Below are 17,055 nucleotides of genomic sequence, written 5' to 3' on the forward strand. Positions count from 1 at the left end.
GAGCTCCTCTCTTGGCACCCTGTCATATGCTTTTTACAGGTCTACAAAAACACAATGCAGCTCCCTCTTCTCTGTACTTCTCTATTAGCATTCTCAAAGCAAATACTGCATCTGTAGTACCGTATTTTACGCACTATAAGGCACACTGGAATACAAGGCACACCTTCAATGAATGGCCTATTTTAAAAAAATGTTCATATTTAAGGCGCATCGCATTATAAGGCGCATATAATAGAAGCTACAGTAGTGGCTGGGGTTGCGTTATGCATCCACTAAATGGAGCTGCGCTAAAGGGAATGTCGACAAAACAGTCAGATAAGTCAGTAAAACTTCATTAATAGAATACAAACCAACATTCTGACAACTCTGTTCACTCCAAAAACAAGTTAGTGCATTCACAATACAGTACCGTGCGTACTGGTAGCTCTTACTGGTATTTGTGCTGCCCTCGTTCAAACAATGTGTTTTCAACTCAATTTGTCACAGTTCAAAGCGTTTCATAAAACAAAGGACCTCCTCTAAATTCATTGACGCTAAGTTCGCATGCTACTGTTTCCTTCAATAGTGACCATGGTGACACTTCTACTTGCTGCTCTCTGTTCGGCAACCCACTGTTCAAGTTTGTTGCTTCCTTCACTTCTGCACCATTGATTTGTTAATGGTGAATTATCTCGCTGTTACTCTTTTCCCATGTTCTACTGCTTGACCGATCGCCTTGAGTTTAAACTCTGCGTCGTAAGCTTGTCTCTTGAAAGGTGCCATTTTGGGATCTTTATACACTCACAAGTGGTGTGGGACTGGAATTCCCCTTTACCATTTTTACTGCTATTTCGGCGACGCGCGCACACACATACACACACTCACGGAAATGAAAATGAACACTTCGCACAGTCATATATCCCAGCATGCACCGCACACTACTCCTTCTACGTGAGAAAATGGAGTAGGCGGCTGTAGTTGTGAGACCTTTTGAGGCTCAATATTGATCCATATTTAAGGCTCACAGGATTATAAGGCACACTGTCGGTTTTTGAGAAGATTAAAGGCTTTTAGGTGCGCCTTATATTGCTGAAAATACGGTACTCTTTCTAGGCATGAAGCCATACTGCTCTTCACAAATGCTGACTTCTGCTCTAAGTCTAGTTTCCACTACTCTTTCCCATAACTTCATTGTAAGGCTCATCAACTTTATCCCTCTATAGTTGCCGCAATTCTGCATATCCCCCTTATTCTTAAAAATAGGCACCCTCACACTTCGTCTCCATTCTTCAGGCATCTTCTCATTCTCTAAGATAATGTTGAATAATAGAGTCAGAAACTCTACCACTGCCTCTCCTAGACACTTTCCCACCTCCGCAGGTACATCATCAGGACCAACTGCCTTTCCACTCTTCATCCTTTTCAATGCTTTCCTCACTTCACTTTTACTAATCTCTGCTACTTTATGGTATACAATAGTCACCTAATCTATCCTTGCCTCTCTTTCATTTTCCACATTCATCAGCTCTTCAAAGTACTCTTTCCGTCTTCCCATCACTCTTCTAGTATCCGTCAATATATTTCCCTCTCTATCCTTAATCATCCGGACCTGTTGTAAATCCTTTCCATCTTTATCTCTCTGTTTCGCCAACCTGTACAGATGAGTCTCTCTCCGTACTGTCCAGCCGAACATACAGGTCATCGTGTGCCCTTTGTTTTGCCTTTGCTACCTCTATCTTTACCTTACGTTGTATCTCCCTGTACTCCTGTCTGATCGTTTCAGTCCTCTCAGTGTCCCACTTCTTCTTTGCCAACCACTTTCTCTGTATATACTCCTGCACTTCCTCATTCCACCACCAAGTCTCCTTATCTACTTTCCTTCCAGATGACACACCAAGTACTCTCCTACCTGTCTCCCTGATAATGGGCCCCGGGCTGACCCCATTATGTACTCCCACCTCCACCTAAACTTGTCTGTTATGCCTACCGCATACCTCACCACTTCTTCATCCTCATCCAAGCCCTCCTCACTTCACCTTTACTAATCTCTGCTACTTTGTGGTCCACAATAGTCACTTCTTCTACCCCTCGCTCAAGTTTATTTTCCTCATTCATCAACTATTCAAAGTTCTCTTTCCATCTACCCACCATTCTTCTAGCACCTGTCAATACATTTCCCTCTGAACATGCAGCACAACCTTCCCATCTCTATATCTCTATTTTGCCAACCTGTATAAATCATTCTCTCCCTCCTTACTGTCCAACCTAGTATACGCGTTGCCATGTGCCCTTATTTGGCCTTCTACTACCTCTACCTTGCACTGCACCTCCCTGTAATCCTGTCTACGCATTCGCATAACACTTCAAGGATATCCTCTCCCGTAGTTGTGCCATTGATATTAACCCCAAAAGTTTCTCTGTTACGCACAGATCCGAGTCCACTCCACGGATAAAAACAGATGGAAACTGAAAACAGATGGATCACCTGCGATGTGCGGTCAATAGAGTGGACAGGTGGGGGGGATCCGGGAGGAAATGTGCGAGGAATTACTCAGGAAATTACTCAGGAAAAGCTGCATATAGCAGCCCGTTCTCGTCCCAATGCATCAACCGCCTAATGAATGTTAAAGGCTTCCTTTCATGTCAGATACCAGTGCATTAGGAACCTTTTTTCGACAGACCTGGAGCGCCATGTCTACATCAACACTTGCAGCGAAACTAAAAGCGGAGCTGATATTTTGCGCGTATGTGTTCTAAAGGAGAAATCGTGTTCCTCCACTGACACGACTCCCGACAAGAGAGGGGGGCCTAATGCGTCACTATGTGAGACATCGGAATGTGTCATGGAAATAACTAGGAAAAAAATTGGACACTTCTCAAGGTTAATTAAAAATGACAAAAAAGGATGCCTAATGTGTCAGTATGTGATGCCAATGGAAGTTTCACCATAATGTTGTTATAGGCTACAACGTATACACTTTGTAAGTTCAAGGTTCTGGCTTAGTCTAGATAGCCTAAGAGAGCAGAAACATGAGCTGTAATAGGTTATCTTTTGGTACTTTTTTTCTTGCTACCACAAGGAATACTGGATTTTTCTTTAAAGGAAATCCTTTATTGGCTGTGGACATTTTTTTTCATTAGAAATTACCCTGGACATGCGGCAGATAGAGCCATAAGAAATTGTTACAACTGATTTTTCATTGATTTATTTAATCTTTGATGTTGTTTTAATGGGCAATCATTTAAAAGCTTTGTTAGTTTCAGGATCAATATGAGCAATAAGTTTTTCAATAAACATTTAGCCACTCCAGCCCTCGACCTATAATGATTTTTACATTTCGGCTCACTGTGTATTTGAGTTTGACACCCCTGCTCTAGTGTTTCCTGTCATTGTCCCAATAGTCAACTTCCCTATTCCAAGTCCCAGACTCTTGCCTTTTCTCTTCTCTCTCTGCTTTTGAACATGGAATCCTCCTCTCCTCCTTGAACCCACAGTAGCCCAATGTCTACTGGCGCATATATGGGGTCATTGGCACTAGTAGCAGTCATTGTTAACCCGGGCCTTGACCGATCTGGTATGGAAGTCATAGGTTTGATCCTCAAAGTTATTTTTTGGTATAACTTTTACATCGGATGCGCTTCTTGGTGCAACCTTCTGCATTTATCCGGGCTTGGGATAGGCTCAAAAAGACTGACAAATTTCCACTGGCAACCCAGCCTCAACCAATCCAGTATGGAAGTCATAGGTTTGATAGGTTTGATTCGCGTAGTTGTTTTGTAAAAGTAAATACACTAACTCTCCAGCTACTGTAGTATTCATGAGATTTTTTTTTTGTTCTATTATTTACCATTCCAAGCATATTTACCACTGTTATGAGGGGAAAATAATAGCAATAACCCTAAACTTCAAAAATAGAGCATACCATTAAAATACTAGAATAAAAAAATATCAATTTATTACAGAAAATGGTAATCTTGAAATGTTTGAATGTGTCTCCGCCTAGAGTGCAGTGTCACACCATCAAGTGGCAGATCCTCACTAAACCAAGAGCGTGTGTCTGACAGGAAGTGTTGAGATAGAATCACAATTGCCAAATATCTTCATGCAGTAAATACAAGGGAGAAGAAAAAGGGAAATGATCACAATGCATGCTGGGTAAGATCCCCTCCTGGAGGGAACATGAACATGGTCTGGCTCACTTGGCTCCGTGGTGACGGATTTCAAAACAGTCACTTCAGGTGTATTAGAACTGCACTTCAGATGGCACTAGAATTTCCTTGGAGTTCGAAGAATAAAAGAACAAGGGCTTGTTAACAGGAAACGCAGCCCAGAGGTTTGTAACCAACATGGCAGTGCCAGCTTCAATAACCAGCGACCATCCGCTTGCCCTCCCTTCATCTCTAATGTTCACAAACAGCAGCCACTGTCCAAACATTTCACTAGAAACAACTTCCTGGATTTTAATCCAGTCCTGGTTGGCACGGTGACACTGTGGTTGGCTCTTCTTCACAGCACAGCCTCTTCAGAATGAGAAAGTCCTGGGTTGTCGTCTCCTTGGTCTTCTGGTGCTTGCCTGGGTTCTCTGGTTTTCTCCCACACTCCAAAAACATGCAGTAGGTTCATCGGAGATCCTAAATTGCCCAGACGTGTGAACGAGAGAGTGAGTAGGCGTACGTTTCTATATTTGGCCAAGCTGAACCTCACTCTCGCGCAATGACTGCCGATCACAAATATCTTTTCCCTTAGTGTTCAATGTTCTAGTTTTTCCACAGCTACACCTTGGACTCAAACTGAATGACAGGTGAAGATGATGCTACCATCTGGCACTGATTGAACAGTTCAAAATAGAGCAGAAGTTTCTGGAGCAGGATGATGTAACCAAACCTCCGTTCTCAGATCACCTTGAAATGATTAGATATTGACACCAGGGGAGAGAAATGAACAGAAGAATCTTAAAATAGATGTCAAAGGAGCCGACAGGGCAGAAACGGAACTAAGTCAAACTCCAAGAACTAGATTCGACCAAAATCTATGTCTGCTTTTGTCATGTGGAGTCTCCCTTCAAGACAACGTATCTTCTTGCGCACTCTAAACCCTTTTTTTTAAAAAAACTCAACACAAATTTAGGTTGCTCTTGGCTTAAAAAGAGAATATAATCAAGCAAAACCTTCAGACACAAATGATGGTAAGATAAGATTAAATGAATCCTCTCGCCTCCGACATTTTTATTTGATCCACTAACATCTGAGAAGACGCATGAAACATCTATATCCATGTCAAACGTTCATCATTTCACGCTCGGGTGGCCATCGCCGTCCCTCCTCCTGCGCTACAGAGGGTGAGAGAGGTCGAGCCGGTCCGCTGGAGCCGGCACAGCATCCTGGTGACTCCTGATTGAAGTTGGCATTTTACTGGCATGGCAAGCGCTGCGGCAGCACCGCACCACGCCGCCCCTGGATGCAGCCAGACAGGCCCAGACGCCACGTGCCAGATGGAATCTTCATTATGCTAACTGGCTTGAGAGCTGGGAGGTCGTGGACGAGCGAAGCGGCGGCGCACGGAGCAGGAGAGGGGGAGAAGGAGAGAGGGAGGTGGAGAGAACAAGTTGGAATGTTTCCCAGGAGCAAACCACCTCTTTTGTACAGCGTAGCGCGGTGAGAGGAGGGAGTCCTTTAGACTGTGGAAGTCTTCTCTTACGGGACTCAGAACAGGGAGGGAGGAGGAGGCTCTTCGCTTAAAGACACTCGGCTCATCCGTGCAAAAAGCCAAGCCGCTCTACGAGCAGAGACAGCGATACGGGGTCTGCAACGGAGTGCCGACTGCATGCGGGGAAGTGCAGCAGATGGTACTTTGACGGACATCTCTCTCAACAGCTGCATGGATTTGCCCCGCAACCTCTTGCCTCAATCCCAGCTGCACCGGCAGCCAAACTACGGAGCGAGAAAGCTTTCCATGTCACATGACCAGATCCAACAGAAGGCCATCGAGCTGATATTCGACATGGGCAAAGAGAAGCTCTTGACTTTGTGCGCATCTTGGGAATCAAAACAAGAGCCATTCAAACAATCGGGCATTTGTATGAAAACCAACTATATATCAGTGTTGGCTTGTGCTATGAGTAGAAATAAATCTTCCATATGAATATTCTATATAAGACAACAGAGATGAGGGCGGCGTGGCGCAGGAGGTAGAGCAGTATTCTTTGTGATCTTCTTTGAAACCGGACTGGTTCAAATTCCGGCTCCTCCTAGCGTGTTAAAGTGTTGTCAAGCAAGACACTGAACCTCTAACTGCTCACCCGGCGCTGGTCGACAGCAACCTACTGCTCATGGTTCATCCATGATGGGTTGATTGTAGAGAATGAATTTCCCCATAGAGATTATTAAAGGACAAATTATAAGATGTTGAAAAATTAACAAAAATTTAATGACTAATCACCTGTCAAGTTAAACATTTTTCGCCATTTACATTGACAGTTAAGCAGGTCTGGACAACGCTCTTTAAGATTATTTACAGAAGCCCAACATTCCCCCATGAGCAACAGATCCCAGCTCAATGCAGGAGGCCTTTTGTCTCAACCGGTTGGTGTAGAAAAAGGAGGGAGCGAGAGAAGGACAGAGATAAAAAGCAAAAGTGTGATAGTATCAAGGGTGGTGTGATGGTTGAGAGGAATAGGGGCTCAAACTGCCTCTAGTATCAACAGCAGTGCTATCAGCTAAAAGATTCTGGTGCCTTAACACAATAATGCCTTCAATATTCAAGGGCGCATGGAAGGACTGCTTCAGTAGATCGAGCTTTAAGAGAAGCAAAGAAAAATCAACACTCATGGATACAGAAGAGGAGAAAGTGGGTAAAAGTGAGAGAGAATCCTTGAGAAATTAAACCCAATCTTGAGATTGGCTACTGATCCATCCTGCTGGTGAAGAAACCCAGGTAAAAAGTTGACAGTCTGCTTGCCAGAAGTACGCTCTTTGTATAATCTCACTTTGTTTAATCTCAGTTTGTGTATTCGAATCCCAGATACAGGGAAAAAAAAACTCGACGATGCAGCTCTCAAAATGATGATGATCATGTTGAGATTAAAAGTGACACAATCATCGGCCCCCAGTTCCCTGAAATGCTCTGCGGGGAAAATGTTGGACGTCGCGCAAAGATTATTGTGTCAACTCCATGCACGAGTGCGTGTGTTTCCGCACGAAAAGCAAAAACAGCAGCCCCACGACAGCGACATCCACGCCGTCGATCGACGTGCGCACGGATCTGAACTACTGTCCACGTCCGAGAAATGACGCACCGACTTCACGACGCCCGTGGGCGCGCCTGAGCGTCGCCTCCGTCGAAAAGGGCAAAGGCGCAGAAAGTTTTGGGGAGAGCGGCCCTTACCTTGCCCGCGGGTGGCGCTCCGTGTCCGCGGAAAGGTTCGGTCACGACGAGTTTGGGTCCGAGCGGCGGAGATTTCCGTACTCCGTGTTGTATTTGCACGGGCATCCAACCGTCACCGTCCTCCTCCGCCGGCTCTGCGCTTCTGTCCGTAACTGCGCTCACAGCTGCGCGTTTACGCAACCCTCCCCGCACCTTCCACCCTCTGCGTTCACGGAGCCCGGCGGCCCCTCCACCTTCGGCGGCGTCTAACTTCTGAACATCCGCGCCTCCTGGTCGTCTCCCCCGGAGCTGCTCGGAGGGTCAGGGAAAAACTGCTTCTCCCGTCAGGTAACTCACCTGACAGGAGGGGAAGCTGACGCAGACAGCGGCACCGCGCTGCTGCCCCCTTGTGGCCAAAGCGAGCATTACACACAAGCTGGCCTCCACATGATTTTTATTCGAATTCATGTTTTTATTATTAATATGCTCTGCTGGCAGTTTTTGTTAAATTTGCTCAGGTGGCTTCTTTTTAATGTTTAGGGATCACTTCTGCTTTCACTACTTAGTATTACTACATCATCATCATGATCATCACGGCCAATTAAAACTATTTTTCGACAATTCCTTCCCAGTTTTATGTCTTTTTTATCAACCACTTGCCGATATTCACATTAGTATTCTCCAAGTGGAATGGACACAACAGTCTGTTTGTTTTTCCTCCATATATTGCATTCACAATGGCTATGGTTAATATTGTGTAGAAAAGCACACATTTTAATTGGGGGTCAATACAATGGCAAAAGGATATTTGATTTAAAAAAACAATGTTTCTTATGGAATGAATTTATTATGCATGCAATACTGCATTCTCACTGTAAATATAGTGTGCAGCAGAGGAAGGTACACAGAAGGACATAAAACACACACTGTATATTTCAGGATCAAAATAAAGTCAACATCGTTGTTGTCTTGACTGGAATTTGGAAAGAAACACCCCGATATCCTGTCATTATTATCCATCACTAAAAAAAAATGAACTAAAGATCCAGAGCAGCTGAACACAGAACTTGACCGTGAATGACACACACCCAATGACAAAACAGAAATGTGAAATGTCCCCTCCAATTTAAACATCCCAGCTTTGAATTCTGAAGATTCAGAAGTGCTTTATCTCCCAAGCAGTCCTCTCATCATCCTGTCTTCAGCCTCCACTCATTATTTCCACTCAATAGAGCAGCCAGGGCCCGCAGGGACGCTGGCAAATGTGGCCGAACAGAAGATAAGACTATTTGTTTTGAACTGACAAAAGGTCTGACTGAGATATTCACGCTCATTAAGACTGAGAGAAGCAGATGACTTAATGTGTTTGTCTACTTTTGACCCGAAACACCTTCTCTAATTAAGCAAGGCCCAGCGGGGATGCACACACACACACACACACACACACACCCACACACACACATGGTCAATATCCAATGATCCATTAATAACCTGTCTCTGAAAATCGAATTGAAGACCACAAGCTCTTTGACCTGTTGATCTTTATTTTACTGTCATTAGGGATCATTTTTAACCTTTTTGTCCCCAGTTTACCATCACTTTTCCCAAAGATGAGAGCATTTGTCCATTTGTTTCAACATTATCTTTAGCTGTTTTTATATATCAACAACAGGGACAAATCTTGTTTGGGTGCTCGTGTGATTCTAATATGGCCAGTAAAGGGGATATGGGGCCCCAATCAGTGTGATTATTTTGCCATGATTCTTATTTCAGAGCTTCCGTTTTTCCGTTTGAGCACTAGTGAATATGCAAAAGTTTATTCAGTCTTCAAATTTATTTTATAAATTGTCAGAGACCAACTGATAGGGAAAGTTATTCAACAATTCGCATTGTATTAATTTTCTCAGGTTGTGTTCACAGCACAGATTTGACATGGCTCCCCTGCAAAATGCTCCTGAAACATGTAGATGGATCTGGTAGATAAGCTTCACCCATCAGCCAAAAAAGATCATCTACAGCGGGATATGTGATAACTGTAAATACAGTCAATATTATTACTCTAGAAAATATACTGTAATCTGCTTAGTGTTTTATTTTTAATCAAGCTCTTTCTTGAGGTGAGCACCTTCACTTCAGAATATGGATTTTCAAAAAAGCTCTGCTATCTGTATGAAAAAAGCCCTGCTTTCAACTCAGGCCAGAAATTTCCTAAAATAAAAATAAAGCTGATTTTTCTCTGAGACATCCAGTTTTGGATACGAAAGCATTAAGGTCATTGGCCATTGGTGTTAATGTAAAAGTTGAGAAGTACGTCTCCAGTCACTCACTAGCACTGAAAGTTGTCTGTCAGCAGACTGAGCAATAAATGTGACACCCAGTTAATTATCTGTGTGTGTGTGTTAAAGAGGTACAAAGCCAAGACTGCAGAATTTCATTTTATTCACCTCAGTTTTAAAATTCTGTTTAACAGACACCGATAAGTGTATCATTCACCCTTTGAGGGTGAATTTCTTCATTCTCAACTTACACTTATAAGGATGTATCAGTGGCTCCCAGTGCTCCCAGCTTTAAACAGCAATTATAAAAAGTCAGTAACAACATGAACATGTCAATTTGTTTAAGAAATCTACCTTTAAATACATTTGTGCAGTGACTCCAATCAAAAAGATTTATTTTCATAAGAATTCACTGTATAAGCAGTCAATGACCTTTTTCTTTCCTCTCAAAAAATAGTACTGTCATTGTTCTTAAAAATCTCATGTGGGGAGCAGGACTGAGATGTGAAGCGACTCCAATGGTTCATATCATCATACTTGCAGATTTTATGTGGATTTGGCAATGAGAAGGTAAATACATTGTTATAACTGAGAGAAGTCACAAGTGGTCAGATGAAGCAAACGGGTGACTGTCCTTTTGAGTTTGTTCCTTTGATATACAGATGACATATCCACCCCTTAAAACCAAAACAGGGCAAAATATCAATTAAAAAAAGCATAAATAAAAAAGGTAACTTGAAAAAAAAACAAATACAAAAACACAGCTTCAGTAACTTCTAATGTGGTTACATTTCAACAAGTGTGCTTTCAAAAATAGAAAAATAAATTTAGTGCATCAAGTTATTCAAATTATTACCAAATACGCAAGCAACTTAAAAGAGTGTTTCATTGGCTTATAGAAGAGGAAAATCTATTCTGGTAAAAGCGATCCCACAGCAGTGCCTTCTGGATCACTGCACTAAAATAAGTTTATTTTTAACAGTGCAAGACAACGCTTTCGGAATTCATCAGCAATATCACACAGTGATTTAAGCTGGAGCCAAACCTTTATGTTTCAAATGGCAAAGTATGTGCGTGGCACTCTGAGGTATCTGTGTTCAGGACTGCAACCGTCGCTCCTGAGGCATTTAGGCTCAGCTGGGAAAGTCCATGTATCACTTTCAGGTTCAGTCACCATGGAAACAATCTAAACATGAGGAAAGTGGCAGCCTGAGGGTTCTGGACCAGGTGGAAGGGGGCGGTGGATTTCATGGTTACACAACACTGAAAGGTGATTGTGTCCATACAGAACCCAGATTATGCGGCCTCACAAATCTAGAGGCGGATTAAATACTGATCAGCTGCTGAGGAGACCTGATCACCTCAGAAAGATGGATCCAAACTAGTTGCACCACTGGCACATTCCCCCATCTTTTTCCTGCTTCCCTGGCATAACCGCCTCATCCTCCAAGTAATTTTACGACATCTCCTCTGAAATAGGAAATTGTACCTTTAGCCTTTCACGCTGAAATCTTCAGCCCTAAATGACATTCTTAAAACAATTACTCTTTTAGGATTTTACAGATCTGGCAAGAGTTCCCATGCAGATTTAATTTCATGTGTGGTGACAGATTAGAGAAAAGGATAAACTGTAAATATTAATGTAAGCCTATTAGAATGACTTCAGATCCTACTGCCATGAGGAGAATTAAATCATGGGGGTGATTATCTTAGGCTTCGATTTTGGATGATTAGTTTCACATTTATACTTAGTTTCCACCAGGCTGAGTCTTCATACTTCTTGAGATGCTGCAATTGGCAAACACGTGCTAGACTGCTTTTGTGTGGGACAATCTTATCCCAGAGAGTTTACTAGCAAGGTTGCAGAGGATTGCAGATGATAGAGAACTTAATAAACAGTCTTTATCAACCTTCCTTTGTTATGCTAGACGAAGAGTCGCGTTGACTCTCTGACATTAGTGTGTGTTTTCAACAGTTGTTCAATTATTCTTCCCTGAGTCAACGTTCAGCATTGGTGGAGGGGGTGGGCAACCCTCGCTCTAGCCTGACACCTGCTGGAGATTCCTTTCGTAGTTTTCCTGACAGATTCGGATACGCCGAGTGAAGTAGTGTGGATCGGAAATAGCCTGAAGGAGGTCAGTCTGGATGAGGGTGAGGTCATACAGCTCAGAGACACATGCGGTGCGGGTGGCTGTGCCACCTGGGTCCAAGAAAACCTGAGAGAAGTACACACACACACACACACACACACACACACACACACACACACACACACACACACACACACACAAGAGTGAGAAAAGATGCAAGACAATTCAGTTTCCCCATCGATGTCACATTGATTGTTCTTGAAATGATGACATTAAGCTCTAACTGAAGCTTCCTCAGCACAGTGGGGAAGAGCACCGGAGGCTATGAGTGTGACATTTGACAGCAATTGACAGCTTCGAAAGCCAGTCAGTCCCGCCTCTGTGTTCACCATGCAGGTGGGTGACAGTACCTTGGGGTGAATTACAGCGTCCTTGGTGTTCTGTCGGATGTTGTCGTCGATGAAGATGTGCTGCACATGCTCATCAAAGGGGTCAATCCACAGCGGTTTACCCCCACGCATCATGAAGTTATTAGTGACCCACCTGGGTGGAGAAATTCAGTAAGACCAGGGCTGGCTCACATAAAACCATTTAATGTTGGGAAATTTGGCGGCGACTTTTTCAGTATGAATATATCGTCACCCTCTTAAAATAATCGCCGAAGTCATTTTTTTTTACAAAAATATTTTTTTTGCCTAAATCATCTCCTCATGATGCTGACCACCTCTGGCAAAATTGCCTACATCCTCAGTTAAACAGATTGTGTGCCATTCTACCCCATTAGTAGAAATTGCCTATGTCAAGAGTATGTCAAAAGGTTCAGTTCTATGTGTTTCCTGAAAAATCTGAAAAAATGACCTAGGCGGTTATTTTAAGAGGGTGAATATATGTGACACTACATACTTAAGTATGCACTTCTTTGGCTGCATTTTAAAAGTGAATAGTTGCAAAAAATTAAATGTTTTTTGATCTGGCCAATTATCTCTGTCTGTCTGACCAATCATTTTTTCAGTGAAAAATGTATGACATCCATATGTATTTCACCACACATGCACATACCAGTCAAAGTGGTCCTGGAAGCCCCCCAGGCCCTGCACTGAGCTCAGGTACTGGTACAGGCCTCTCTCTCCATCACGGCTCGACGCTCTCTCATTCCCCCGACTCAGGACTACCTCTTTGGTACTGCAGCGGATCTTGCCAGCAGTCGTATTCACACTTAACTGAGCAGGAAGAGCCAGGAAAAATGGAGCGTTGTTGTAAAACAAAGAAAAAAAACAACAACAACTTTATAGGCATTACAAACGGGTCAGCAGGGCTTATAGTAGACTTAATTAGTAGGAAGTCTGCATTAAGGTTCCTCAGGAATTAATGTTGAAAAGCTGAGGCTAAATAAACACATAACCAGGAAATAAGGAGTTAATTACACATTAAAAACGAGATTAATGTCAAGGGTAAAAAATGCAAAACTTGATTATCAACAGTAATAAAACCACAAATTTTATATTGCTAAATGCCTTGATCTGAGTTTACTCGTCAAAAGAGACCAGGGGGTGAAAGTCTTGTTTAATGGTAAAGCTCGGTAGTGAATGTGCAAGGAGCGTTACCTTGAGGTCAGGCAGGTCGGGGAACAGAGGGTGAGCCCCCTGTGTCAGCGCCCTGGACACAGCGCCCAGCACATAGGGCAGGTCGTGTCCAAATGTACGAAACAAGAGGGCAAACTCGATACCATCCTGCACCAGGTCTGTCAGCAGCTGGAAAAAGGAGGGGAGGATCTTGTGGTAGAGTTGCCCATCCTCTCCTTTACAGGACAGCTCTGTATCCTGTTGTGGGAGAAAAACAGTCACTCTACGCTATATGGCTGGGGGGGGGGGGTCTAATTAGATGATCTACATTTAAGATGGTGTGAATGCAAAGCTCCAGTTGTTTGTGTGCCTGTGTGTGCCTAAGGTAATTAGAGCATCATGAATGAGATTCGTACATCCATCATCAATGATGTGCTTTTAGACCAGATGTGAATGAATGACCACAGCTCTAGACAAACAATTCTAAGAGGGTGCAGGGATGTGATGGTGCACGGGTTGCATCAAATCAATCAGAGGAATCTAAAGCACTTTACCATTTTCTTACTTGCCTTTTTGTCTTCCGGCCAGCTGAGCAGTCTCAGATGGTCCTCCAAAATCCCCCGAAAACGCTTCCCAGCTGTAGAAGTGAACCTGGTCGCGGCACCAAACTGAGAGTAGTAGTTGATGGCACCCTCACACGGTGGAAGCAGGGAGGGGGAGTCGCTCAGCCATTCCCACTTTCCTGTAAAGAGGCATGACAGTTTGGCAACAGATTGGGATTGCAACACCAGGATGTTTTCATTTACCTTTGCTGGATCTAGATTGGACCAGGCTTGGATGGCTGGTAAGCTACCTCTGATATGTAAGGAACCTCAAATTACAGGAAAAGAAATCATATTCTAGGTTCATTGAATAGTCAAAATTTCCTATACGTGCAAATGAGAGAGAATTATCTATGACCCAGTGATCGAATGGCACCTATTCGAGAGTTAAACCCCCAGGGTTAAATCCCCCCTCTCAGACACTTCCAGTTGGGATTGGTTCAAGCCCCACCCTGAGTGCATGACAAATGGTATAGACAATAAATGAATGCCTGAATTCCTTATTATTTTAGCCTGCTGTTCATGGCAGCATTTTTGTCTTTTTAGAAATAAATTTTTTCCCCAAACTGGGATTTTTGAGACTTTTTATTCTGGTCCCATTACAGTCCAGCCGAAACACTGTTCTTTGGTGAACGTCAGGCCTCACAGGCAACACCAGCAAAGCATCACACAGCAATATGATGCTTCTTGTTGGAGAAAAGGACACTTCATTAAATACCACAATATCCAAAGGGAATTCAGGACCAAACAGTTTGCGGCAGCACCTGACTCAGCGTACACAATACTATGGTTCTTGGTAGACACCAAAAAATCCCAATGTTGTCAACTGGACACCATACTGATTAAGAAACATTTGCTGAGAATAATTGACTCCTGATGTACAACAACACTTGGGACACGACTATGGAGGATTTTGTACCAAATAGTTTAAACAGGTAAACACAGTTCTATATTGTTGGCTTTAAGCAAATTCTGCCACAAAGCAACAGTGTTGCATGCTGTCAGTCAACTCGGGGGTTGAATATATTAGATAATAATGCAAGTATGAGCCACAAATTTATATCATAAGCACAGTAACAGTTTCATGTTTTGTGTATTTGTCACAATGATGTGTAAGTTCAGTGGGCTGTGTTATCACACAATATGGTTGTTAGGAAACACCAAGGTTTTATTTATAGTACCAGCGTGGATTCAACTCGTTGGGAAGAATGGTGAGACTAAGTGGTCAAATGATGATGAATGAAAAGAATGAAGAGAAAGGACGGACGAAAGCAACCGTGCATCAAAACCTCATAGCAGAATGGATGAGAAGGGAGAGTAGCCAGTGAGGTCAGAGAACATTCTAGCAGAATTTTAGAAAAAGGAAGAGGATACACAAGGGGATTGGCTCAAACAAACAACTAGTGTTTGTGAGTGAAAGTGTTGCTGATGAATTCAGCAATTCCTGTCAAACAAGACAAGGTACTGAATAAGCTGGGGGCGGAATTCTGAGTATGCTGCTCATCCGCATGCACTGACTGGAAACTGCAGCCCAGTACTTGGGCTGACCACATTAAGAATAAATTGCTATCACAGCATAACTTATCTCACTTTTGGAATTTGTGTTTTAGTCGTTTGAAATGGCTCTAGTGGGTCTTGGGGTGATTTCATGCTGATTTTGGGTACTATGGTTAAGTTAATGTAAAAGAAAATATATGGTATATGTATATGGTAATCTTTTTAAGTCATTTTTGGGTGACTAATTTCCTAATTTCTTGCAACCTTTTTTCCTGCATTTAAAAAAAAAATAAATTATTGTGTTGATTATTGGAATATATCCGGTAGAGCAGCAAAATTATGTCACTATTTCCTTTCAACACACACACACACACACACACACACACTTCTGTAATTCCTATCAGCTCTAATTTGACGCACTTGCCAAAGATACAGGTGTCAACCTGTTGGCTTCACTGGATAGAAAATTCATAATATACATGATTATTGCTTACAAAGTACTTTGGACTTTCGTCCACATTAGATACACCCGAAAAGACAAGTATTCAATGAATACTTGATATCAATAACTGTGCCACACTTTCAGAACCTCACTGTGAATTATGTAAATCAGGTTACTTTAATATTCACATAAAAATGAAAAATATTAGTAAGACTTCAAACCTACGAATAATTTCTGAAGTTGGTTGCCTATCATTCGGTTCCAAGTAATATCCCGTGGCTACTTATATTATAACAAAAATTAACATTTTGTCATCGCAGCATTTGGCTGATTTTTGTTAGAGGACAGGGGGATAGGCCTCAAAGTCGGGAGATTTTCAAAGGGAGTTCAGTGTGGACCGAACCCTCTGCTGCGTCACCTGACTCAGCGGAAGAGAACTGAAAAAATCCTCCCCTTTAACTAACCACATTTACCGTGTCTGTCCATCTTCCCCCAGGTGACGGTGGAGAGGAAATATTCCAGGGCGGCTATAGTCCCCTGGTGCGTGGCGCTGTCCGACACCAGAATGGTGTTGTTGAGATCGACATGCAGGACGAGCTTCTTCTTCGGTGGCTGAATCGCGCAGTTGAGCCCTCGCGGGATACTAGCCGGTTCGTCAGTCCCGCCGTCCCGTGCCGCCGGCCGGCTGCTGCATTCGCCGGCTTCCGCCATTCGCCTGACAGCAACGCCGGTTCAGCTTAAGGTGCCTTGCAAACTCCACGGCGTCGATGTTGGTTGCACTTCCTTGTTCGGCTTCTTCCTCGGTGGGAAGGCGGCTGAGTGTTACACCCTCGTGGATTTGGGTATCACTGCGATAGGCTGGCGACCAGCCCATCGTGTTCCCCGCACCTCGCCCGATCGCAGCTGGGATTGGCTTCGGCATCCCACGTGATCCGAACAAGCGCTACATAACGGGATGGGTGACGTCATTCACGCCCCTGAGTCCTAAATTTACCTGAGTCGGTCACCCGGTGGCTAGCGGTCAACCAGTGAGCCCTACAGGCTACTGACCCGGTCGTCAAACCTGGACATGATTGACCAGATTCAGGATCCCGTCATCCAGTTGGCTACATTTATAAAGGGGAAATAAATATATGGAACTGTGTGTCCTGCGTGTGCGGGACAGAGAGCATCCTGATTGGTTTACTCAGCAAAATAAGCCTATGAAGTATTAATGAATAAGCAGTTTCTATAAATGCTCCCTC

General features: G+C 43.3%; 2 protein-coding genes across 4 annotated transcripts in view; both read right to left on the bottom strand.

The window, feature by feature from the left end:
* The window catches only part of klhdc8b (kelch domain containing 8B), a 186,133-nt gene extending 178,424 nt beyond the window's left edge, over positions 1–7,709 (bottom strand). The window contains exon 1 of one of the 2 annotated variants that reach the window (XM_086159355.1): positions 7,364–7,709. The gene's annotated coding sequence lies outside the window, so the exon portion shown is untranslated. The remainder of the gene's footprint in view (positions 1–7,363) is intronic. The other variant, XM_086159354.1, reaches the window with a different exon arrangement.
* Positions 7,710–9,766: 2,057 nt separating this feature from the next.
* LOC147227369 (uncharacterized) lies at positions 9,767–16,666 on the bottom strand. Of its 2 annotated transcripts, none has more exons than XM_086159701.1 (6): positions 16,285–16,666; positions 13,825–14,012; positions 13,313–13,528; positions 12,768–12,928; positions 12,119–12,251; positions 9,767–11,834 (listed from the first exon to the last, which is right to left on the bottom strand). In XM_086159701.1, exons 1-6 carry the CDS (start codon positions 16,520–16,522, stop codon positions 11,658–11,660), a joined length of 1,113 nt encoding a protein of 370 aa, XP_086015827.1. In that variant the 5' UTR covers positions 16,523–16,666; the 3' UTR covers positions 9,767–11,657. The 2 variants fall into 2 exon arrangements, with proteins under 2 accessions (XP_086015827.1, XP_086015828.1); XM_086159702.1 differs by having other exon boundaries at positions 13,840–14,012; positions 16,285–16,664.
* Between the last annotated feature and the right edge of the window lie 389 nt (positions 16,667–17,055).

The sequence above is a fragment of the Fistularia commersonii genome, chromosome 14 (assembly GCF_037954325.1).
Source record: "Fistularia commersonii isolate RoL2024-O1a breed Wild chromosome 14, RoL_Fcom_v1.0, whole genome shotgun sequence".
In the NCBI taxonomy this organism is placed as follows: Eukaryota; Metazoa; Chordata; class Actinopteri; order Syngnathiformes; family Fistulariidae; genus Fistularia; species Fistularia commersonii.

Excerpts from the sequence above, each read along its gene's own strand:
- LOC147227369 (XM_086159701.1), bottom strand. The coding sequence starts at position 16,522 with ATGGCGGAAGCCGGCGAATGCAGCAGCCGGCCGGCGGCACGGGACGGC. Across the intron at positions 14,013-16,284 it reads GGGGAAGATGGACAGACACG|GAAAGTGGGAATGGCTGAGC; the intron begins GTAAATGTGGTT and ends GCCTCTTTACAG. Across the intron at positions 13,529-13,824 it reads AAAAGGCAAGTAAGAAAATG|GATACAGAGCTGTCCTGTAA; the intron begins GTAAAGTGCTTT and ends CTCCCACAACAG.